At 39.2% G+C, this 24322-nt stretch overlaps 1 protein-coding gene across 5 annotated transcripts in view; it reads left to right on the top strand.

The window, feature by feature from the left end:
* The window catches only part of SPAG9 (sperm associated antigen 9), a 67665-nt gene that overhangs the window by 38144 nt on the left and 5199 nt on the right, over window positions 1-24322 (top strand). For 2 of the 5 annotated variants that reach the window (XM_075110909.1, XM_075110908.1), the window contains 24 exons: window positions 60-270; window positions 795-894; window positions 2010-2131; window positions 5215-5272; window positions 6347-6499; window positions 6582-6633; window positions 7130-7260; window positions 8362-8418; window positions 9285-9458; window positions 10151-10280; window positions 10530-10622; window positions 10906-11073; window positions 11847-12018; window positions 13125-13352; window positions 14165-14360; window positions 15090-15212; window positions 15766-15846; window positions 16353-16420; window positions 17654-17802; window positions 18960-19131; window positions 19985-20098; window positions 21866-21904; window positions 22775-22951; window positions 23742-23879. In XM_075110909.1, coding sequence (XP_074967010.1) covers window positions 60-270; window positions 795-894; window positions 2010-2131; window positions 5215-5272; window positions 6347-6499; window positions 6582-6633; window positions 7130-7260; window positions 8362-8418; window positions 9285-9458; window positions 10151-10280; window positions 10530-10622; window positions 10906-11073; window positions 11847-12018; window positions 13125-13352; window positions 14165-14360; window positions 15090-15212; window positions 15766-15846; window positions 16353-16420; window positions 17654-17802; window positions 18960-19131; window positions 19985-20098; window positions 21866-21904; window positions 22775-22951; window positions 23742-23879 — 3106 coding nt within the window. The remainder of the gene's footprint in view (window positions 1-59; window positions 271-794; window positions 895-2009; window positions 2132-5214; window positions 5273-6346; window positions 6500-6581; window positions 6634-7129; window positions 7261-8361; window positions 8419-9284; window positions 9459-10150; window positions 10281-10529; window positions 10623-10905; window positions 11074-11846; window positions 12019-13124; window positions 13353-14164; window positions 14361-15089; window positions 15213-15765; window positions 15847-16352; window positions 16421-17653; window positions 17803-18959; window positions 19132-19984; window positions 20099-21865; window positions 21905-22774; window positions 22952-23741; window positions 23880-24322) is intronic. The other 3 variants (XM_075110906.1, XM_075110911.1, XM_075110907.1) reach the window with 2 other exon arrangements.

Below are 24322 nucleotides of genomic sequence, written 5' to 3'. Positions count from 1 at the left end.
ACCCTTCTAATAATACTTTAATTTGTGTTCATTTTTTTAATGGTAATGTTTGATTTTAGGATGAGCTCTCTGATGTTAGCCAAGCAGGCTCAAAATCTACTACTCCAGCATCCACAGCTGCTTCAGATGTACCTGTACTGCCTGCTGAAACTCCTCAAAAGGAAGATGTTGAAGGGCTTGCGAAGGACACAGATATGCCAAATGAGAAGCTGGACGTAAGCAAGAACATTGAAGTACAGGTAGCTCAAGAGACAAGAAATGTGTCCACTGGTGAGCTGCTTTAACTTTTTAGTATACAGTTACTATGGACCTCATATTTAATCCATTATGAAATATTTTAATTGTTGTGCCACAAATGAGAAATGTTTTTTTTTTTTCACTCAATAGGAGTACAGAATGCTGGTGAGAGATACGAGTCTGTTGTTTATTGGTGGTTTAGTCCTTATTTTCCTAGAGTCAGAATAATTTATGACATTTCCTTGCATACAGCAGAAGCGGCACTCATCTAGACACAGAAAGTCATGAGACGATAGACATCTGCTCGGTTTCAATTGCAGAAATATTGAGAAATAACTACCATTGGATGACTTAAGTTAAATGCAGGAGAGACTTAAAAATTCCAGTGGCTGCTCTGGAGTATCAAAATCCATAGGTCTTCTCGTTTAATTACCTTGAGAAGTCTTTGAACAGAAGTCTACTATTCTGGTGATCAATTAATAACAACTACCTGTAGATAATGTCATATGTCCCAGTGATTTTTGTTTTATGGAGACGTACCACTTGCTTTCCCCTAGGGGGCAATGAAAACGAAGAAAAATCGGAAGTTCAGGCAATCATTGAGTCAACTCCAGAGTTGGATATGGATAAAGATCTCAGTGGATATAAGGGTTCCAGGTAAGTTGTGTGTTGTGATTTGAGTAGGAAGACCAATTTTAGAAGGTACCAGAATTCAGTTTTGAACTTGCAAATAGTTTAGAAATTTTACTAGACTGAGATCAGGCATTATATGATGAATCTCCTACTTCTGTGACCTTATGTCCCCAGAACCCTCAGCAGCTCTTCATTCTGTTGCTTACCTGATGAATGTTCAGGGTACATCATATCACAGCAAACTTACGAATGCTTAAATATTCTTTCCCTACTTCAAGCAAAGGGTCTGTACCAAGAGGCCTTTTCTCCCTAGGTCAAGGTTTCAAGGTACCAGTAGTTTCCAAGCTGGTCCCATGTGTTTTCACCCGTATCTGTACAATCTCGATTTGTGACTGACTGTGCAAACGCTACAGCATTTATTTATCAGATTCTGATGGTGGAATCCCCGTGTTGGCAGAATGCTTTTGCCTGAGTCTGCTTCTTTGCAGGCTTTTGCTCGTGAGGGTAACGTTTCTTTCAAAAGCCCCAAAGTTCCTTAAAAAATAAACAAGTGCCGTTTTAGTAGTGGGGGGGAATGCTTGATCTTCTAGGCAAGCCCCGACCAATTCAGGGGCGAGGCACAAGTTCTTTGAATATGTTATGCGTCTGTGTGTTTCATTGTGATGAGATGGAAAAAATGACCTTGTATAGCGAGTGCTAATGGCGTCAGGTCTTTGTGTGACAGAAGTCCCCTTTCTGGCCAGAGGAATGTTTTGATCTCTGTTTGGTTCTCTCGCATTCTTGTTATATTAAATGTCTTCCAGTTTGGCTGAGCTGTCTGTTCCTTAAGCATTTGGGCTGACTAAGCCCTGACAGGGCTGAATTTCTATATGCCAAACCTTGATACGCTTTAATTTATTAAAATCCTGACCGGCTCAAAATCAGCAGGTACCTCAAGTTTGGGATCTTGATGCCAAAGTAGTATTTGAAAATAGAATCTAGGACTGTAGGCCAACAGAAAGCTTCTGAAAATTTTACTTCGGTTTCTTTTTGGGGGGGGGTAACAAATGAACTTCTGGTAAAAACACGGAGAAAACTTTCTTCAGTGTGGGAACGTTTTCTTTCTGCTTTTTAATGTTTTGTTTTAATTCTTTGAATAGCACTCCTACCAAAGGCATAGAGAACAAAGCGTTTGACCGTAATACGGAGTCACTCTTTGAAGAGCTGTCATCTGCTGGTTCTGGCCTAATTGGAGATGTGGATGAAGGTGCAGATCTACTGGGTAAGAAAGGTTATTTAAAGAGGAATTTACCTTGTTAGTGGAGTGCTTAATTATCCTTGCTGGATTTACTGTTAGGATTCATTTGCATTAAACTCTTTTTAGTATCATCCTAAGGTGGTTATTGGAATGCAAAAATGAGGAGAAGGTGTTTGTTCTTTATTTCAATATAACGACATCAGCCTTAATCTTTTGAGGCGCTGCTTATGTTATTCTCTATTTCAGTTTTCCCTACATGTTCTCTGACACAGGGTTTTTATCTTGAGCAAGGATTTTTGTCTTGAACTAGTTTTAGGTAGTTTAATTCAAGTTGTGCCCAATCTGTAATGGCCTGGCTTTACCACCTCTCTATGGAATTTAATTTGGGAGAGAGAATTGCAGCAGAATGCAATGCTGGTAATTTGAGACTCAAACCATTAATTGAAAGGGGAGGGGGAACCCACATTTCTCTTCCCCTGAAGCAGCTTGCTGCTACTTGTGGGCTGACTGAACAAAAAGTAAGTTTTGGGAATATGAGTTGATCAGGAGCAAAAAGGTTGTTTCTATGAACAACATAACGAGGTGGTTTTGGCCATATCAGTGTTCAGGCTGCATTTTGAAATAACGAAAGCTGGTACTGTGTAATGTATAAGATGCAGATGCAACTTGTGTGTTTTAGAAATGGGTTGTACACAGAAAATCAGCAGCCTGTCTGCTTCTGTCGTCTGACCCAGCAAGAATACAGAATGTTAGTAGTATTCTTTAGAACTGGGGTGTGGGCAGCCTGGATTGCTGGTTGTTCCCTGTCCCCCAGAAACATATTCCACATCAAGTAGGTGACATTTCCGCAAAGTATTACTCACTAGGAGTAATGGGCCCATCTCCAGCCTGAGAGATGGTTTTTCTTTGTTGTCATCCTCTGCTGCTTTGAATCCTGTGCAGTGAGGACCACCACATCCTTGCTGGAACACACTTCATCCAAAACTCTTGCACCCTGTCGTCACAGGCACAACTACACATTCTGCATGCAAAAATGTAGATACTGGACAAGTACTAACACACAGCGACTTCCATCCCTTAGCTACGTGATAAATTGTTTAAAGAAATCAAATTTCTGTCAGGTCTTCCTGATAATAGATGCCTTGTTTTCCATGAGTGAAAATAATATGCTTTTTTAGTATAATGTAACTACAGCTTGTTACTGACTTCGTTACCATTTTCCATAAACTACTGCTAGAAACACCGGTGTGTGCAAAATAATACGTGTTGTAGCTGCATTGGCTATGCAGAATGTGTACATCTAGAAGTTTTACTCTATAATTGTGATGTCACTTTGAGCACAACCATAGTCCAGATTACTCTGTTACTTAAAAGCCACTTCTGCGTCCAGGATAGTCCGTATGTTACAAGCATTTGGATCTGTTCTAAGTGAGCATTAAATTTGAGTCTGGAGTTCTGTAAAAGTAGTTAATTGGGATTCTCTAATCTGTTTTCTCTTGGGCTGCATACCCAGGGGAATATTCTGGTGTGTATGCTTCTTTTTTTAAAAAAAAATTCTTTGAAATCTGTTGCTTCCACAGTTAGGCGTTCTTGGCTGCTGCGCTCATAAAATACATTCTCTGCATTTTTTTTCTCTGCTTGGTAACATTTTTTTTTTTGCCTATGCACTCCTGGCTTTCTAGTTTTTGTTCTTGCATTATAAAGGATCCTGAAACCTGTTGGAAGTGATCCTGGGTACTTGTGTCTGTGAATACTGAAAACATTTTAAAAGCCATAGCTGCTTGATGAGTTAGTGTAGGGGATTCCTCCAGATATTGGTAAAGTAGCAATAGCTGATCCGAGGTCCTTCACTATTAACGTCATTTACTTTTAATCCGAAACCCAGAGAGAGAAATTCCAAAAGAGGGAACTTGGAGTTGCATGTCTATTTTTAGATACTGTTTTTTTATTGTTATCCAAATATTTTTAAGTCTTCTGTTACCGAAGTTGCTTAGAAGATTGTGTTCATGGAGTATTTTAAAAGGCCTCCACCATTAAGATACTTTTAAAATTTGTTGTTAATCTTCAATTAGCATAATTTCTGCCATTATCAGTGTGGTAATTATTTTGCTGTGCAGATGGAAAATAATTATTTTCTGCCTGTTTATCTTTTTAAAATCCTCCAAATTATATTATTTTTGGCATGCAAACAATAGGACGAGAAATTATTTTCCGGAAATGTAACTGCTTCAGTATTATTTACAAGAAGAGTTAAGTTCCCTTTTTTCCATAGTGGCGTATTAATTTGAAACTTACTGAATGGCTTAGCATTTCTTCCTAGTACTGTGCTTCTAAGTTATTTCACAGAAAATGAGATAGACTTTTATTAAGTTCCTGATTTTTATAGGACGTCTAACCAATAGAAATGGTTGTGACAAACTTATCTTTTTTAACATCTGTCTTCTGTATAAATCCTTCTTCTTAATCACATTCTTCAAATTTTTGGTGATGGCTTTGTTTTAATTCACTCTTACTTCATAAGTCTCTATTTTATTGCTCTTCACTCATACTACACATTACATGAAATGTTTCTTGTTTTTGTTTTTGCTCTACATGGAATGCATGGGCTTTAAAGACCATAATTTCTTTGGTAAGGTATCATTTGCTCTGGGGAAATCTGCAGGGCTTTTGCAAGCTGAGCTTTATAATTCAGCATGTCTTGTGTCTATAACTGACCACTTTTGTTTCTAACATGGTATAGAAGACAGTCAAGCATTTTAAACTTAACTTTTTGTGGACTAATACTTCCACAGTAATGCTATGTTTGGGTTTTTTTTTTGACTTAATGGTACTGTAACCTCTTCCTAATGCATAGAATAGGTGGAGGTAGCACTAGCCTGCGGTTAGCCAGGGTTGCCTTTAGGCTTTAACTGAGGATAGGTTGGGAAGAAGGTGGAGGGGAAAGCTGATTGTAGAAGGTAGGTCCTGAAACTTCAGATAGCTCACAGTTTTTCTGACAAGTTTGTGATACTTAAAATTCAGCTGGTTTTAGGCAACGGCAAAACATAGGTTTTGTAAAAGCATCCATTTTAACCTGCTAATTTCATGTGTTTGTTTCCTTTGGAAAGGAATGGGTCGTGAGGTTGAAAACCTTATTTTGGAAAACACTCAGCTGTTGGAGACAAAGTAAGTGAGAATGTGTATGTAAAAATTACTGACTTTATATTGTTGTATCTTTAATATCTTCATACACAGAAGGTTGAAGTTACACAAATGTGCTTTCAGTTCTAAGAGTAGTGGTGGTATGAGTATTTATAATTTGTAGGTGTTTTGGGCTAAATATATTGCTTAGCTGGCTTTCTTCTAGAAATTAAGGACCTTAGAAGCAAAAGCTGCTTTTATCCTTGTAAGGCTGCAAGAAATGCAGTGCTATGTCGTTATGAGATCAAGTTGCTGCCTTTTCTGTTGGAAACAGAGCCGTAACTGCAGAAGCTAATCCATTGGAGCACTGCTGAGGAATTCAACCTCTAAGCAAACTTCTGATCTTTTAGTATGTTTTTCTAATTCAGAGGTGTGAATGTGTGTGAGCATTTGAGATTTTAGAGGTGAGGGTTTGACCTCTTTTAGAAAGCTATATCTCTTTACAGCAGCTCTGTGTAAGAAATTTGTAGGTCACAGAATCCCAGAATGGTGGGGGTTGGAAGGGGCCTCTGGAGACCATCCTATCCCACCCCCTGCTTGAGCAGGCACACCCAGAGCAGGGGCACAGGGCCGCGTCCAGGCGGGGGGTGAATGTCTCCAGGGAAGGGACCCCACAGCCTCTCTGGGCAGCCTGTGCCCCTGCTCTGGCACCCGCACAGGGAAGGGGTTTGTCCTCATGTTCAGGTGGAACTTCCCGTGTTCCAGCTTGTGCCCGTGGCCCCTTGGCGTGGCGTTGGGCACCACTGAAATGAGCCCGGCCCCATCCTCCTGACACCCGCCCTTCAGATATTGATAAGCATTGATGAGATCCCCCCTCAGCCTTCTCTTCTCCAGGCTGAACAAACCCAGGAGTCTCAGCCTTTCCTCACAAGGAAGATACTCCAGGCCCCTGATCACCTTGGTAGCTCTCTGCTCAAGCAGTTCCCTGTCCTTCTTGAGCTGGGGGGCCCAAAACTGGATGCAGCACTCCAAATTCAAATTAAAGAATTAAATGAGGCTGAGGCTAAACCATGAGACCATAGTCATCCTTGTAATGGTGTATTTTAAATGTTTGTGTAGAAACGCACTGAATGTAGTGAAGAATGACCTGATAGCAAAGGTGGATGAATTGACCTGTGAGAAGGATGTACTGCAAGGTGAATTAGAGGCTGTAAAACAAGCAAAACAAAAGCTTGAAGAGAAGAACAAGGAACTGGAAGAAGAGCTGAGAAAGTAAGTTTAATTCCATGGTTGTGAAAAAGAAAAAAAGCCCCACTGTGGTATCTAATGCAGCTGTCTTTTATGTTGTATTTAGAGCTCGTGCAGAAGCAGAGGAAGCAAGACAGAAAGCTAAAGAGGATGATGATGTAGGTGTATGTGTGTATGTGTATTTTTGTGTGTATAATCCACAGTGGGGCATTAGAAGCTCACATGTGTTTTGTGAGTGCTACTAAACTTACTGCCTAGTAAGTAGTGGTAAACTTCCTCCATGTAAAAAAAAAAAAAAACCCACAACCAAACAAACAAAAAACCCAAACCCAAAAAAACCAAACCCCAACACCCGAAAGTAGATCTACAGAGCACAAGTGAACTTAAACTGACCATGTCTAGTTTTCTTTCTTTCCCCTCTGCCCATTATTGTGTGTCACATTCTTTTTGGACAACTGCTTTTTATTCAGATTATGCTGTATACAAAGGACGGGAGGAGAGGAAGGTGAAATTGAGTTGTTTTTACAAAGCCCCAAATGATTTGGAATCTGGAATTGTGCCCTAAACTGACTCTTATCGGAAGGCGGAGGCTGACTCTGCAAGGCCCTACTGTGCTCCTTTGTTTCTTCTATGTTTGCTTTTTTGTCTGTTCAGAGTGATGTCCCCACCGCTCAGCGGAAGCGTTTCACTCGTGTTGAAATGGCCCGTGTTCTGATGGAAAGAAATCAGTATAAAGAGAGGTTGATGGAGCTTCAGGAAGCTGTCCGATGGACTGAGATGATAAGGTAAAAGGCTCTTTAAAAAATCTTCTTGGTGAGACCTCAGTGAAGATGTATTACTTCATATGGTGTGAAATAAGCATCCTTTGAAGAAATGTGTGTATTTTGGAATGGTTACAAAACTTGGGAATCATAAATAATTTGGCGGGCAGGAAAAATCACTGTGTGTATGCATGCGCATACCTTAAAGCAGGGGAACCAGTTGTCAGCTGAGATGCCAAAACAGGAATAACACGGAGTCTTCAGACTGAGCGTAATCCATTTGTGTAAGGACTTGGCTTGTTCAGGAAAAAACCACAATTTTAAAACGGTGCAAGGTTTGTTAAATATTAGCAATAAAGATGATGATCTGGTCTAATCTGCATCCTGAGTATTGAGTTGTCTGGAAGGTATGATTTTAAAAACAAGTTTTCTGCCTCAGACCTGAGGCCAGCCCCTTCTTGCCACATCTTCCCGAGCTGTGCTGGTGCCCGGAGGTAGCGGTGTCGTTTGGTGCCGCCTGCCGGTCAGGTGTAACAAAGGCATCTGGCTTTTCCTATTGTCCTCAATACCTGTGAGCCATTTTGGCTCTGAGTCTGCAAGAGGGAGAAATACATATTGCCAAGCAGATGTGGCTTGCTTTTCTATAGCTATTTCTCCTGTAGAAATCCTCTCCTATCTCTCTTAATACCTCTATGGCTTCAGGAATGATTGCTTTATCATTTATTTACTGATGTGTTGAAGAATAAGAGGTTTTAAAATAAAAGGCAACGGTTAAAATCTTAAACAGGAGGCAGAAGAATTTTAAATCCTTTGCTGCTTCCTACTAGCTGTTTCCACTGGAAAGCATTACACAGAATTCTCTTCTGTCTGAAAAGCACTCGCCAGTTGTGTTTGTGATGCAAATAAATGTGGATGGTGTTTATTATGCAACTTCAGTTCATCTAGTGAGATTTTCGATATTGTGCTCTGATCAGAAGAGAAGGGGCAATGTGAAGAAACAGGCTTTGACACTTTTGATATGTTATCCTGGTTTTTTGAATAAGAGCTACACACCGTTCCACTCCTTTCCTTTTTTTTCTTTTAAATTAATGCTTACTCAGTAAACTTGGAATTCATTTCTTGTAGAGCATCAAGAGAAAATCCAGCCATGCAAGAAAAGAAGAGATCAAGCATTTGGCAGTTGTAAGTAGTGAAGCACAACTCTCTGGCAAAAATAAATGAAAGACCCTAACCAATTAGCTGGCACATTTTTTGTATGTTGGCTAATTATCTTTTGGCAGATGAAGGTGTCTTAACTGTTCTCCTCTTGTTACCTAGCATGCCAGCTCGGTAAGACTGTTCTTGGATACAAAATATATCGTAAGCTGCATTGCGTAGTGAATGGCTGTGCACTTTGTGAAGTTAAATGCCAAAGTGCTGTCATTTTTTTTTTTTCTAGCTGAATATGCACCAGGACTCTTGTTCTGAATGTTTTACTGGATTCTTTTTTTATGATGAAAAGTAGAAACCTGAGTAGCTCATGTGGATTGCATTAATTTCAGCTTTCTTTTCCTCTGTGAAGTATGGCTTACTGATTGTTACATTTTTCCTTTCTAACTCCGAGCTCTTTAAATCTAAAACAGAGTTATTCACAACAAGATATTTGTCAAATAATCCTTTTGATGTTGTGGTTTGATAACTATCTTTCAGCCTAGAAAATGGTGGGTTTTTTTAAATGCTCTGTGCATGAACTAATGTGCTTCATAAAACCGTCTTCCAGGTGTGATGTTCACATCCTAATTTTGTTGGTTCCCTGTAGATCTTCATTCAATATGATCTCAGTAAATTTGATAAACGAATGGGATAATAATTCTTTAAGAATTTTTCTTACTGACATGAGTTTCTGTGCTTTGAGAGTGTTGCTGAGTGCGTGGTGGCTGCTGCTATGTTGGGCTCTAGTTTCTTGGTCTAACTGGCTTGAGCAGGCTGGTGTATGCACTGTCTTGCCTGCATAGTTCAATTTGGGGGTATCTTACAAACATTAACACTTTTTTTTTTTTCCTTTCTAGTTTCAGCAGGCTCTTCAGTTCATCTAGCAATACAGCTAAGAAACCAGAACCTCCTGTCAATGTTAAATATAATGCTCCAACCTCACATATTACTCCATCAGTCAAGAAAAGAAGCAGCACCTTATCTCAGTTACCTAGTGACAAATCTAAAGCCTTTGAATTTCTCAGTGAAGAGTAAGTAATCTTTGTTTCATAATACTAGATATGGTCTATCAAGTATTTACTCCTTTAACCCTCTGAGATAAATAGCATTGCTGTGAAGTGAAGTATAAGGTTCTGAAGTGCATGTTGATACACGAGAAATCAACACAGCGCAGGCTGAAATGCACAGCAGTGGGTGAGTACTCTGGGTACCTGGGAGTAGCATTGTGTTTGGCAGACATCACTGCCTTTCATAAAAGTTCATTTAGGCACAGGAGGCAGCACTTGCTATGCTTGTATGCAAGTGGTGTAGCTGAGCAATAACTGTACGGGCACTTTCACTTTAAGTTCAGTGGCAAAACAGAACAATATGAGCCGGGCTGACAAGTATCTGTAACTATTTTTTTTCCTCCTGTGCTTCTTTTTGGCAATATATCCTTCTGATTTACAACTTCTAAAGCTTCTAGTAAAGGTGCCTAACCCAAGTTCATTTTCTCTAAGGATACTGACAGTAGACTTTCTCGTTTTGCCTGTCTTTCACAGGTCCCTTAGAAGTAGCTCACAGGAAACCTGGTGTTCTCTAGGTGATGTGTGAAAACTAGTGATCTCTCTGGTAACCCAATGCTTCCACAGAGATCTTGTCTACTGAGTTTAATAGCAACTCCCACGACACAGAATTCTGACAAGCACAGATAACAGGTTCTTTAATAATGATTCTTCCCTAGAACTGAAGCCAGTTTAGCCTCACGCAGAGAACAGAAGAGAGAGCAGTATCGCCAAGTGAAAGCACATGTTCAGAAAGAGGATGGTAGAGTGCAAGCATTTGGCTGGAGTCTACCTCAGAAGTACAAACAGGTATTACACTTATGTTTTCAAATGTAGTGAAATTTGAAGACGGTATAATTTCATAGCTTGTGTTTGGGTGATTCCAGCATTTTTTTTGATGAACTGTTGCAGTTAAGAGTGTTTCTGAGGAAAACCATAATGCAAAACTCTTAATTGCGTTTGACAATGTCTGATCAACTGATTCCAAAGACTGTAAACCTCTTTTAAAGGGGAAAGCCTTTCTGTTTGTTTGTGGTTTCTGGTTTTTTTTTTGCCTAGGTGGCAAATGGTGGCCAGGGTGACAATAAGATGAAGAACTTGCCTGTACCTGTTTACCTGAGACCTTTAGATGAGAAGGATACCTCTATGAAGGTACGATATTTATAGCGATGATATAGAGAATTAGACAACCTATAGCTTGAATGTTTCTATTTTAGACCCAATGGCTTTCTTTTTGAAATAAAATTGTTTCTTTTTAAAGCACAGGTGACTCTGAGTTTAAGCTTTAGTAGAAATGTACATGACTTTAATCTTAATGAACTCCTTAAAACGCACTGCAGATGTATAATGATTTTGATATAGCTTAGCCTATTTAATACTGGGTGTGCCTTTTTTTAGCTTAACATTTAAGTGAAGTATTTCTTTTTCTTTCAAGCTGTGGTGTGCTGTAGGGGTAAACCTGTCAGGAGGGAAGACACGAGATGGCGGGTCTGTGGTTGGTGCTAGCGTATTCTACAATGACGTGACTGGTGTGGATGCAGATGGCAACAAGCAGCAAACAGGATCTCAAAGTAGCTTAGATAGACTAGACCAAGAGCTCAAGGTAAGATCACAGTAGGGCACGTTGAATAGTTAAACACCTCTACCATAGATCTGTAGATCGATAATAAATTTTGTAATCAGGTTTATTGGTAACCAATAGATTTTTCCTGGGTAGTCATGAACCCAAGATATTTGGGTTATTGAATCCATCTGCAAAAATGCTGTGCATCTTTCCTGCGTGCCAGCTTGTTGGCAAATCCGAGCAGCAAATCAATTTTACACCAAAATGATGCACTGCTTATACCAGTGCCACCTGCTTTTAAAAAAAAAAAAAAGCATTTCTGGCAGAGTTGTTCATGTTCTGACTGCCATTTTAAAAAGGCTTTTTAGGGGTCTGCGCCATTGTTTAAAACTGTATGAGTCTTCATGTTTTCATGAAGAAGCAATGAATGGAATTTATATTAAAGGCATAGAAATAAAGGGTTAATTCTGAAGTGCTTTGGGACATCACATTAATCTGTGGCGATACTGAGCATGGTAGATGGCATGGAAGTAGTATTCTTATGTAGCTTTATACTTGTCTGACTATATAGTTGAAGTACAATTACTTCCTATAATTTTCTACAAGAGTATGAGGGTGTTTTATATTCCAAATACATACAGAACAAGTAAATACATGTAATTTTACAATGGCATTAAAGATATTTAATTTTATCACATTATCAACTACAGAAATAGATATAAAAATGTAGGAACACACAAGATCAAAGGGAATAGTTTTATTCTGTCCACCTTCTTGTTGTAGTTCACTTCTGTTCTGCTTTTGTTCTTCAGGACCAGCAGAAGGAGCTGAAACATCAGGAAGAATTATCCAGTCTAGTTTGGATCTGTACTAGCACACATTCTGCTACAAAAGTCATCATTATTGACGCTAATCAACCAGGAAATATTCTGGACAGTTTCATTGTTTGCAATTCTCATGTGCTGTGTATTGCTAGTGTACCAGGTAAAGACTTGCGATGCTTTAGCTCCTGCTTTTTTAACTGTATCTTATTCAGACTTTCTTACGCAATGAAAAACCAAAGATTTGTTAATTAGTGTGGTAAAATGTTACTGTAACTCAGCAATAAAAAGTGGTTAGCTGGAGGGAAAGCTACTGGATTTCTACTCCACTGTTCTACTCTTCAGTTGGCTCTTGACCTAAATTAACTCAAAGGTAAAGAGACATCAGTAACCAGGAATAAGTATTTTGTCCGCTGTATTATAAATTGTGCAGCAGTGCCAACGTTTTACGGAACTGTGAACGGCACAGAACAACAACGTTGGCTTTTTAGACCTTTTCAGCCTCTTGAAGATAAGTAGCAAGTCTTGGAGCTTCCTGTAGAGGGAATCCTTGTTACATCGAGAGTGTATGTGGAGAGTGTACTAAGGGAAGCTCAGTAGGAGGATATTATGATTCTGGAGAAGAACTAATTGTGCCGTTGGATTTCTGGTTTCTTAGCTTACACTTAGAGACTTCTGTAGCACTTGTTCCAGTGAAGTCATTTTGTTTAATAAGCTCAGAAGAAATCTGTTTCCAGTGAAGTCTGAGGTTTTGCTCCATTGAAACTATGTATGACTTGTAAAACCAATCACCATAAAATATAGTAAAATAGGGTAAAAATTTCAAGAAACCAAGAATAATATTTTAAGTCTTAAAAATATTTGCGAGGGTTGTGTGAGCAGTTTTTCTTCCAGAACAAAGGATCTATTGCAGTTAAATTCTTCATAAAGATGTAGATAGGTATCTCTGCATATATGCACTGTCGTGAAATCTAATTTTAATGGAAAACTTATCTGAAATAGAAATAAACTAGTTGGAAAACTCTGCAGATTGAAATATAGCACATGACATTGAGATGTGCAGCATCTGTAGATACTGCTTTTGCTTTTTGAGCTTTGACAACATCTTTAATGTTGGCTGATTGTGTTAAAATAAGCTTGCAGATAGGTATCTGCATGTTACATCTCCATCGCTGGAGAGTTCATCCAGTTTGAAAGCTTAGTTTGTTATTAGATAGAGAAGTTACTCCCCTTTATGCCCACAAGAAACACGTGAGTTTAATCTTTCAGGCGCAAGGGAAACAGACTATCCTGCAGGAGAAGAAGGGTCTCAAGAAGCAGATCCCAGTCAAGTGGACAAGTCATCTCTGTGTGGAAGTATGACTAGCAACAGCTCTGCAGAAACCGATAGCTTGCTAGGAGGAATAACAGTGGTCGGCTGTACTGCAGAGGGTATCACAGGAGCACCTGTAGTTCATGATGCAAACGGTGGCTCACCAATGATAGATAAACAGTCAGGTATGAAAATCTTACAAGTGTGCCAGGGATGGCCAAACACCCTTAGGTGTGACTGAGATACGAATGGTACAAGTATTTAATGTAACCGCTTGTCTGTAAGCGGTAATAACATAAAACAAGTACTCTGTGGGCAATGGCCTGTAAGTCTGACATATTGCACTGTATAATTGTAGCTGAAAACTTTGCGGAGGTGATACTAAACGGGTATAGTCAAAGGCTTCTTTCAAATACTTTTGAGAGAACTCTATCTTGTGCAAGGTCTAAAGGGAGCTTTGAAGTTATTCACTTGAAATGCAGGCCTTGCTGACAGATGACTGGAGAGAATGTGGATATATGCCTTAAATCTTGTAAAGTTTTAATACAGATTTAAGTGGAGCTGTTTTCTTTATAGGCATTCTTAATACTTTCTGTCATACACCCCTCAGAGCTGAATGGTGAAATGGTTGTTAATGGATATGTGGTTATTGGACTGGAATGTCATTTATTTTCTCGTGGCCTATAATACTGTTGTGTGTTTTAATTGATTGGACTTCACTGCTATTCTAGTTAATCATTTAAAGGGCAATCTGTGTCATTGGTCACTGGGTGGGTACTTAAAGTGCATTTGACACTTGTTGATGCCCGAACTTTAGTCGGTTGTGCTGTTTCTGGTCTGATTTTTATTTTTTTTAGGCGAGATATAAAATCTGGGTTGTGACTGTCTGGTTATTTCAGCTATTCGCTTAAGTTTTAAGTATCAAATTGTGGCTGTTTTAAACAATTGAGAATTTTCTTGGAGTAGTTGAAAGTTTTTCAAATTTTTTATTCCTTAGATATTGCAGCTGAAAGTAACGCAGTAGATGAGAACATTCCAACAGCAGAGGAGGCAACAGAAGCAACAGAAGTCAATGCAGGGACAGGAGAAGACACAGCTGATATTGCACAAACTGGAGTCTACACAGAGCATGTCTTTACAGATCCTCTGGGAGTGCAGAATACAGCAGAGGCGTCTCCAGTGTACCAGCCTAGGTACATAGTTGTCATACCCCTTAAAAAACACTTTGCTGGCATGAAAAGGACACCCACGTACGAAGTCTTTGTCTGTGAAATCATATCCCTTGAGTTCAGACACCTCCAGAACGGAGTAGTGAGTGTCTACCAGTTTGCCACTGAGCCCTCTCGCAGACTTTAACGTGAATGGCGCTGATCTAGAGATGCCGGTTTAAATTCCCTGTTTTGATGTCAAAATAAGTAAGAATTACACTCCTTTCTTCCAGTCAACTGGTTGTTCAAATGTATGTTTCTTTTCTCAGAATAGTCAGTCTGTGAGTACTTAGAGGAGTAGAGAAGCTTGAAAGTAATCGGTATTTCAAATCTTCAGGCATCTTCACTCTCCACAAACTGGCGCAAAAGTGTCATACAGCTTTTTAAAAAGTGCTTCTCTTAACGTGTGCCTCTGTTGCGACTCTTCTGCCATTGCCCAGAGATAGCAGCAATACTAGTGGGCTTGAACGGAACCTAAATTTCCTTGTATAAGTAGCCACTTGAAGAGATTTATTGCTATTGAGGTTTTAATCTCTGTTGTGGTACTTCCATGTACAGTTACTGTTTTCTTTTTAATACCTTACGTTCTTCAAAAGCCAGTGTAAAAACTAGTAGCAGATACCTAGATTATAATCTGAGTAATCTGTGCGTTTTATTCAGTGTATTTTAACTGTTGTTTGGTGGTTTGGTTTTTCTGTTTTGTTTTTTTTTTAGTACTGAGTCAGAGTTATATAAAGACATTGCAGTTTTGCCAAATGAGCAAGATCTTGTGAGAGAAGAAGCACAGAAAATGAGTAGCCTTTTGCCGACAATGTGGCTTGGAGCACAGAATGGATGGTAAGAAAATGCTAATCTTGTTAAATTTATTTGGAAAAATTATTTTAAACTTGCTTCTTGTGCCTACAGGCCTGAAAATTGCCTCGGGTCAAGATTAAGTGTAAGAAGACCTCAAGAGTGCCTAAACTTTGTACGCTTTGCTACGTTTAGGCATTATAAAATTTTAAAAAGTGTTGTAGGTGATTAGCAAGATCTTTTTGGCAGATAACGCTTTTATCTGCAGAAAAGTTTTGGTTGGGTTTTTTGTAGACAAAGTTGTTGTTATGGACTGATAACTCCATAACTTTTAATATTTTATTATGCTAGAAACATATATTGCCCTCTTTACTGCAGATATATCTGCAGAGGAGTTGGTAATGTTTTAGGCCTCTGAAAAACCATTCTGCCTGCTCATGTAGCTCTTTCTTTCAGTCTACGCTTAGTTTTCAGTGGAAGATGAAAACTTATTTTTCCTTTGATTGTGGATTTCAATTATAGGGGTTTTGCTTGGGTTTTTTTCCTGTCTGGTAGACCTTTCCTAGTGCTTTTAATCCCTCCTGATTTGTCTTTGCAGCCTGTATGTTCATTCGTCAGTGGCCCAGTGGAGGAAATGTGTTCATGCCATTAAACTTAAAGATTCTATTCTCAGTATTGTGTAAGTCCTGAAAGAATGTCATGTAAATCATAATGAACTTTTGTTAAAATACTTGCAAAATAGTTTTATATTTCCTCCTCAGATATTGGGAATGTCAGTTGCCATAAATGCATGCATATTCTTTGAGGGGCAGTGGAAAATGCTTGGGGAGCAAGGAAAAGGAAAGGAATCTTGTATCTGTTGGAAATCCTATAGCTCAAACACTGAGCTGTAGCTGTATACTTGGTGTTCTTGGTGGCTCTATACTCAAAACAGTTATAGGCTGTTATCCTTGATGTTTTCTTCAGGCATTGTTGCTAGATCTATTTTAAGCTTTCTGAGCTGGATTTTGACGCTTTGTTACTGTCCCTTCTCTTGAGCTGTATTGTAGAAATCAAGACACAAGGGCTAATGTCAATATAAAAAATATGCTGGAATATAAAATGTTTATACCTTACTTGAAACTTGCAGTCTGAGAAATGCAGTCTAACGGTGTATGTTCTTGTGCCTCCTTTTTTTTTCCCCAGACATGTAAAAGGAATAGTATTAGTTGCACTAGCTGATGGAACACTAGCAATATTTCACCGAGGAGTTGGTAAGCATTCTATTCGATCTTGAAGCCGGTGAAGCTGTAACAGCATTTAGAAAAGAAATGTGCCATTTATAAATAGGGTTTTGAAAATGTGTTCCCCAGTGGCCTTTTTGCAGGTTGTCTTGAAAGATATTTCTAGTACTTCAGCTGCAGTTTCAAGTACCACTTTTGCACCATCCTGGTGCATTCCTGGAATTTTTTTCTTACTCTGAGAAAAAGGAGAATGGGATCTGAGCTAAATAGCGAAAAGCCAGTTGATAGTCTGCTTTGGTCATTCTCTCTTTTGCTTTTTCACATGCCCAATAGTCATGTCTTCTGTTTTGTTAATAATTGTCTGTGGCCAAGTCCTTCAATGAGAATTTTGTAAGCATCCCGTCAGAATTTCTGCCCAAGCCACTCCTGGACGAGCACCATTCTTCAGCCTCCAGAATAAGGACCTGGAGGGGAAGGTCTTCCTATAAGTAACTGGAACTTATCTGTTGGCTTGTTTCCACAGACTCCCTACTCATTTGATCTTTTCCTTGTGGAGCTTAAATCTCTGTGCTCAGCATTTAGAAGAATTAAAGAGGTTGCACAGCACTAATGCAGAGAGTGGGAAAGTTGATCTGGGATAAAGTTCTGGTTTTAGTGTTCTTGGTTGTTTGTTTTTTTAACTCAAACTCTAGTGGCGTACAATCCTTAAGGATCTCGAGTAAGTGTCAGTGATGATCTGTGGCTTAGCTCAGTCTACAGAAGAATTTTACTTGGTGTGGAATGACTAAATTTAGTATGCTTTGAGTAGATTTCAGGTGCCTTTCTTAAGATCTTGCAGCATATTTTAAACAAAATCTTGATGCACTGGCCAACTTTCCTATGTTCAGTCAAGCAGCAAGTGCCTAGCGCTGTGTGGGTGGTAGTTTGTTGTAATGTATACTGATGCCTACCCAAGTCAAGCATTTAGCACTAGGTAACTTGCTGTTTTCAAAAATATTTTGATGTATTTTGAACGTGAGTCCCTGTACAACCATATTATATTAAAGGCAAAGTAGCATTTGGGATGTTGGTAGTTTGTATAATTAGTTGCTGGGTTTTTTTGATGAGGAGCCTCGCCATAAATTTGTATTGACTTACCCAGATTGCTACAGTACTTTTCAAAAATTAGACTCTCTAAGATATTTGCCTGTGCTTGTAAATGATTTCTAAACTCATAGGAACCTATGTTTTGTTTTGGTTTTTTTCTTCCTTCTGTTTTTAAAGATGGTCAGTGGGATTTGACAAACTACCACCTCTTAGACCTGGGCCGGCCGCATCATTCGATAAGATGCATGACAGTGGTACATGACAAAGTCTGGTGTGGCTACAGGAACAAAATCTATGTTGTTCAACCAAAGGCCATGAAAATAGAGGCAAGTTGAAATGCTGTTTAAAATAATTAAATGCCACATTTTAATGCTATCTCGTGCTACAGCTCAAACTCCAGAGTAACTCCAGAGAACAGTTATTTGTTTGTCAGTACAGAAACAAGGAACCAAATTTGTCTTGAGACATACTATTGCATTTTCTGAGGATGTTTTCATTTTTCTGGAAGATTTTAAGCCATGACGAGACAGTTATCGATTATTGAAACCAATTTTGGGGGGGTTTAGTTCTCCACTTCTGTCTGACCAGGAACTGGAAAGTGTCCTTGTGCAGAGCTTGTAAAGCTAGCGCCCAGCTTATTCTCTACATGCACGCCTCATGTTCTCCACCCACCTGTAACCTTCCCTATAGGTTATATATAGCCTTTGCATACTTTAGAGGTTCGTAAGTGTTAATCTTGAATGGACTCTCCCTCCAGTTGCAGAATAGTTTGTTTATATAAGGTGTGTAAGCTGGTGTTTCTGCAGTGTTGTGTGTACCTGATGTTTCCAAGTACAGAAAGTGGCTAAGGTTCCTGAAAATCATTAGCTGTATTAATACTTCAGCTTCTGCTACTTGGCCTGAGACACAGAGCAGAGCTGCTGAGGGTGACTGCTCAGCTCTTCGGAAGGTATCAAGCACCCAATTAATAATCTGGTTTTGTGAAGACGACTATATATATGGGAAAACTGAAATGAAGGAATTCATACAACAGTGAAATTAATTGTTTTACTGGTGGATAGTGTGTGTTTTGCACAGGTGGGTTTGTATGCGATAGCAAGGCTTGACCGAACTAGAAAGAAAAACACTTTTTGGGCATATGTATCTTGTGCTGTGACAGGAGGGCCTCATACCAAAAAAACTCCAGGTTAAATGGAGACGGAAGCCAGGATAGGCTGGGATATGATATGTAAATGAAGACACAGTAGAAAACTATGGCTTTGAGATCACGCTGCAGGGAAAGGAATCAGTATTTTTACTATTTACCAACATCATATGGTAATTGTAACCAAGCTACGTGCTGTATCTGCCAGTGATCTTGCAAATCAGAGGGTCGTAGATGACTTAAGAAAATTGCCAGTATTGATAGTGTAAGAGTAACAGAGAAGTTGTTCTTACTCTTCCCTTTGTTTCTTCTTCTAATTTAAAATCCATTCTTTTGTAGAAGTCATTTGATGCACACCCGAGAAGAGAGAGCCAAGTGAGACAGCTGGCATGGGTGGGTGATGGGGTATGGGTGTCTATTCGTTTGGACTCTACCCTGCGTCTCTATCATGCGCACACCTACCAGCATCTACAAGATGTGGACATTGAACCTTATGTAAGCAAAATGCTAGGTAAGTTGATAAAAAACCTATTGTATTGTTACACCTCCTGCTCTCTGGAGCTTTCTTTTTCTGTTATGGATCAGGCAGTTCTCGCTGCAGGCGAGGGGGAAGGGTGGGTGGAAGGCTAGTCAAATCCTGTTTGCGCAAACTTGAAGCTGGAGGTGGAAGCCCAAGTCAATCTGTAAAGTGTAATGGGGATGATAGGTCTTCTGATACAGTCTGTTGATCCTACCTGATGTCTAAGGTGTCCCTAAAAACTCAGAACTAATGAGGAAAGTGGTGGTTGGGTTGGGCAGGCATCAGTAGGGACACTGTTTCTCTTTTTTACTGTACTCTGATGCCTTTTTTTTTTTTTTTTTAAAATCTAAGAGTGGGAAGAATGCATTACTTGCCTGGAAAAATTGCCTCTTTTTCACAAGGACCTACTGTGCCATTGCACTTAGCTGGTCAGCCTCCTTCTGCTCCCCTCATAGTGTTAATGAATGAGAAATTAATTTTAATGGATGAGAAACCTTTATCGTACATCTGTAAATTCACCTTTTTTGTTTGTTTGAAAAGCTGCCCTGGTGCTGTAAGGCCCAAAAGGTTTTATTCTGCAGCATTATGGATCCTTTGCACCTTTTGTGCTTTCTCACAGTTAATGTTAGTATCTTTCTACGTAGGTTCACAACTTAATTAACAGAGTGTTTTAGCCTTTTAGGTTACCTTTACAACTTAAATGTACTCCTCTGCCTTGTCTCTTTTTGAAGTGGGAGGGAATTACTTGTCTGCGTGGTTTGGGAGTTGGAGTTAAGATTCTCTGTTATGGAACTAAAATTATTGTTGCTCATAATTTTTGATGAAAAGCATCTTTTGTTTTTAGGTACTGGTAAACTGGGATTCTCATTTGTGAGAATCACAGCTCTTATGGTGTCTTGTAATCGTTTATGGGTAGGAACAGGAAATGGTGTCATCATCTCCATTCCATTAACAGAAAGTAAGTAAAACATAAATGAATAGCACTGTGCAATATGCTGTAGACACAAAAAGAGAATATTAAACGCCATTCAGATGCTTGCTTCCTTACTTCAGATAGAAAGCTTACTACCAGGTCTGAATCTTTCAGGTTTGTAACAGATTGGGCCTGTGTGACGTTTAGCACCTGACCTGTGTATGTAGTTACAATTACTCTGAGCAAAAAGGCACATCTCCAAAATCTCCTGTACTTCAATTTGAGCAGAGTTGCTGTGGCTTGAATGGAGACACTTTGAAGCCTTAGAGGGGTTATGAGCATTAACAGCATTTATAGAAGTTTATTGCTTGTAAGAGGTGGGTGTAGTTTTCCACTTGATGTTACTTTTGATTGCCATATGATCACCAAAGTAAATTTTAGTTTGATTTGAGCAAGTTGGTGTTGTTGCTAATATTTGATTGGCTTTAGTTCTTGAGAATTCATCACAAAGCTGCTTTGAAGGACTGGAACAGCAGTAGTACCACCCGCTTTAGAGGACATGTTCAAAGTTACTGGAGATGTAAACACATTCTACAAATAGGGCACTAACTTCTAGGTAAAATTCCAATACTGCAAATCCAGGTCTCTGTTTGCTAACAGAGCCCAAACTCTTGTCATAGGCAGGAACTACTTGGGGGAAGGAGGGGAAGCATTCAGACGTGGGCAGTTGAACCTTGGGAGAAGGAAACAGTCCTGTTCAAGGGCAAAACAAATCTTAAATAGGTAAAGCTTGGGAAGAATCTGTGTGTAAACTGACTGCGTTTTAAAACAAAACAAAAACCCCCAACCCAGCACTTGTGTCTGAGACTGTTAAAATACATGGACGGAAGTTTCAGAAAATAAAATACAGAACTTTGGTAGCCCTAATTGTACTGTTGTTATATAGAAAGTAGCACAGTCTGACAGGTGAAATTTTAGGGTAATTTAATAGTAAAAACTCTTCATGTTGTATCTGCTTTGTTGAACAGCGCATACATGCATTGTTTCTCATACTGTTCCATTACATTGTCCATCCATTCAGTAAATGTCTTTTTTTGCCTTGCATGAATGTACTAAGGAAGGACAAACTTCCTATCATGAATTTGAAATAGCTTAAATCATACTTTCAGAAATTACACCTCTTAATGTGCATCAAGCTTAATTACTGTTTCCAGAGGAGTTTGTTTTAAAACAGTAGTGAACATGAAAAAAAATCTGTTAAAGCTATTCAGTTTAATTTCAGTTTTGTTAGTTGTTCGAGAATCAGAACAACCGTTTGTGCGTAGCTGACGGTGGGTTTGAGAACCCTTGTTAGAAATACTCATGGTTTTCAAAAACAGCCACATCCTTGCACAAGCAGTTGCTTATCTCGATTCCCTGGGTCTCAAGAGCGGGGCATCTTCCAGATCTGCAGATGATGTTTCGAAAGGGCACTTGAAAACATGAGTTGTTTTGTATTATTTTGGTAGCCTCCTACCAAGGAAAGAGAGAAAGGGGAAACATTGCTAATTAATAATAAACTTTATAGTGATAAAGCACGTGAAAGTGGCAGTGCTTTCGTTGTCCGTTTTGTACTGAAACTTTTGTAACGAGATGCTGTTCTTTGTGACGTTTTATTGAATCTCCTGTAATTAGATATTTACTGGTTTTAGGAGCTAAAATTTTAAGCTCTACCTTATCAAAAACCAAAATATAAGAGTGGTGGGTTCTCATTAATCCTTCTCCTCTACTGTCATACCTATCCATTTCCCCTTTCCTCCTTTCTCACTTTAGCTGTAATCCTCCACCAGGGACGTTTACTGGGGCTGAGGGGTAAGTGCAGATCCTGAACAAAAATCTATTTTCAGGCTTCTAATAGCCACTTCGAGGCTGTTTCCCACTCCTTATAGATTTACCCTTTGTATGTTCCTAAATGTTTTTCCACTTGCAGTTACTGCATTGCAGCAGTTTTATGTTTGCTAAATGGCCACCAATCTGCTCAGCAGTTTAGTATATCATCCTGTGTTGCAGCTGAACTTTTCATACAGACTTTGTTTTTCTTCCAGCCAATGTGATACCATATCTTATAACTTCGTCATTAATCCACATCATTTACTGTCTTGTTACAAATCACTGTTTCTTTCACTCCTTTGATAGTCTTTGGAATGGAGATGGCTTGTATGTCTAGCATGAGTACTTCTCTGTTTTAATGGATTTTAAAACTTCTCAGTAAAAACTAGATGTAGAATTATAATAGGGTAGCTCCTTCATGCCCACAGGTGGCTATTTTTAGAGAATTTTTGCTGGCAAGGGGATACCCTATGATTAGTTGGAATGAAACTGTCTTGAATTTTATGCTTAAGTACATTGAATTTGCTCATACTGAAACGTGTTAGAGGTACTTATTTTCTATGAAAGATACAGTCCTTTCACAAATTATTTTTTTCCCCAAAAGTAGGATATTTAAATCTGGTGTTTATGCTAGACTAATAAGAATCCTGCTCCATTTTCTGATGTACTTAAAATAACGAAGCATGCGATCTTTTTTCTTTCCAGCTCTGTCTTGAATTGGCATTGCTGCCCTCCTGTTTCATTTTTATCTAAGTTGGCTTTAGCTTTTAGATGGTACCATAAGGTTTCTTAACAAATAACCATTTCTGTAATTTGTATTTTCAAGTAGAGAACACTTCTCTTCTTTTACAGCTAATAAAGCAGCAGCAGGCTCCGGAAACCGTCCAGGGAGTGTAATACGTGTATATGGCGATGAAAACAGCGACAAAGTGACTCCGGGAACGTTCATACCCTATTGTTCAATGGCGCATGCACAGCTTTGCTTCCACGGGCACCGTGATGCTGTTAAATTCTTTGTCGCAGTACCTGGTGAGGTTTTATTACCATTCTTCAAATGAAGTTTCTTTTTCACCCTCATTTGCTTAAACATAGTGATTAGGTAGAGATAGCAAGTGTACGAAGTCATGTGTTCAGAAACAATTTATTTTATTTACAAGGCTTATCTGATTCCTAAGTGCAGTGTAGTTTATTGGGAGGAAGAGGGTTTGGTTGTAAAGAAAGGGTTTGCTTCCATCTGGGGAAAAGGTACAGTGGCAAGTGAGTACTCGCCTATAAAGAAGGGAGTCAACTGCTACTTGATGTAAGGTCCAATTTAAGAGTCAGACATCCTGCAGGAAAGATGAGCTACTAAGGGGGGAAGCCCCCAAAGGAAAGAATCTCAGCTGAAAAAGCTTAAGAGTTTTGTAGAAGCTGCAGTGCTGGTCGAACATCTTCTCGGTGCTTGCGTGCACCTCGTGTGCTGGAAGTAAATGAGAGAAGTTTGCTTAATGGGCCAACATGCGCTGAATCATCTCAGTTGCGTGTCTGAAAGCCTTTAAGTCTGTTTCAATGTCATTCTCTAGATCTGCATGCCTGTGCTGGCAAATCTGTCAAGGGGCATTTAATGCTCTGATTTCAATTGAACTGACCTGAACAGATTCTTCAACTCTTTAGAGAGGTGAAATCGGAGCAAAGCTTAGCTTTCTGTCCCTTGCTGAAGAGGTACTAGAATCCAAAGTTAAGTGTATCATTAGGCATTAAGTGTGTCACCCAATGACCAAATACAGGTGGTATTATTCTGTGAGATGTGACATAAAAATGTATTCTGTTCTTAATCCAGGTCAGGTTGTTTGCCCACAGAGTAGTGGTGGAACAGAGCTACCGGCTGACAAACCCGCCCAAGAGTCCTTGAGCCAGGGTCCCTTAAAATCGATGTTGGTGATAAGCGGTGGTGAAGGATACATTGACTTCAGAATGGGTAAGAAAACGGAGCTTAAAATCAGCTGTAACAGAAAGGTCATTAACCATATAAAAACTTCCATTGCGATTGCAGAGTGCATTTGTGTGGTCAGTCAGTATTTAGTCTTTACTAAGCAAGTGTGGGGACAGAAATATCTTTATTCTCACCACCCCCCCCCCCCCCACTTCAGCTTCTCCTTCTCCTCCCAATAAACCGTGACCTCTGAGATGACCGTGTAAAAAGGTTTATTTGAAACTCCGCTTTGGAGTCATGTACCACCATACCGTTTATGCTTTGAGTCTTACTTTGGCAGGTTAGTCTTCTATCTCAGACTGCTGGAAAACATATCCTTAATTACTTAAATATGTAAACTGACTATAAAAAAAGCCATGTATTACATGAAGAACACTTAAACTAAAATTCCCTTTTCACTCAAAAATGAGTAAAAAAGTAGTTCACTG

Source organism: Phalacrocorax aristotelis, chromosome 16, assembly GCF_949628215.1.
Source record: "Phalacrocorax aristotelis chromosome 16, bGulAri2.1, whole genome shotgun sequence".
Classification (NCBI taxonomy): Eukaryota; Metazoa; Chordata; class Aves; order Suliformes; family Phalacrocoracidae; genus Phalacrocorax; species Phalacrocorax aristotelis.
The sequence above is the reverse complement of the archived record's forward strand: the minus strand, read 5'-3'. Positions and strand labels throughout refer to the sequence as shown.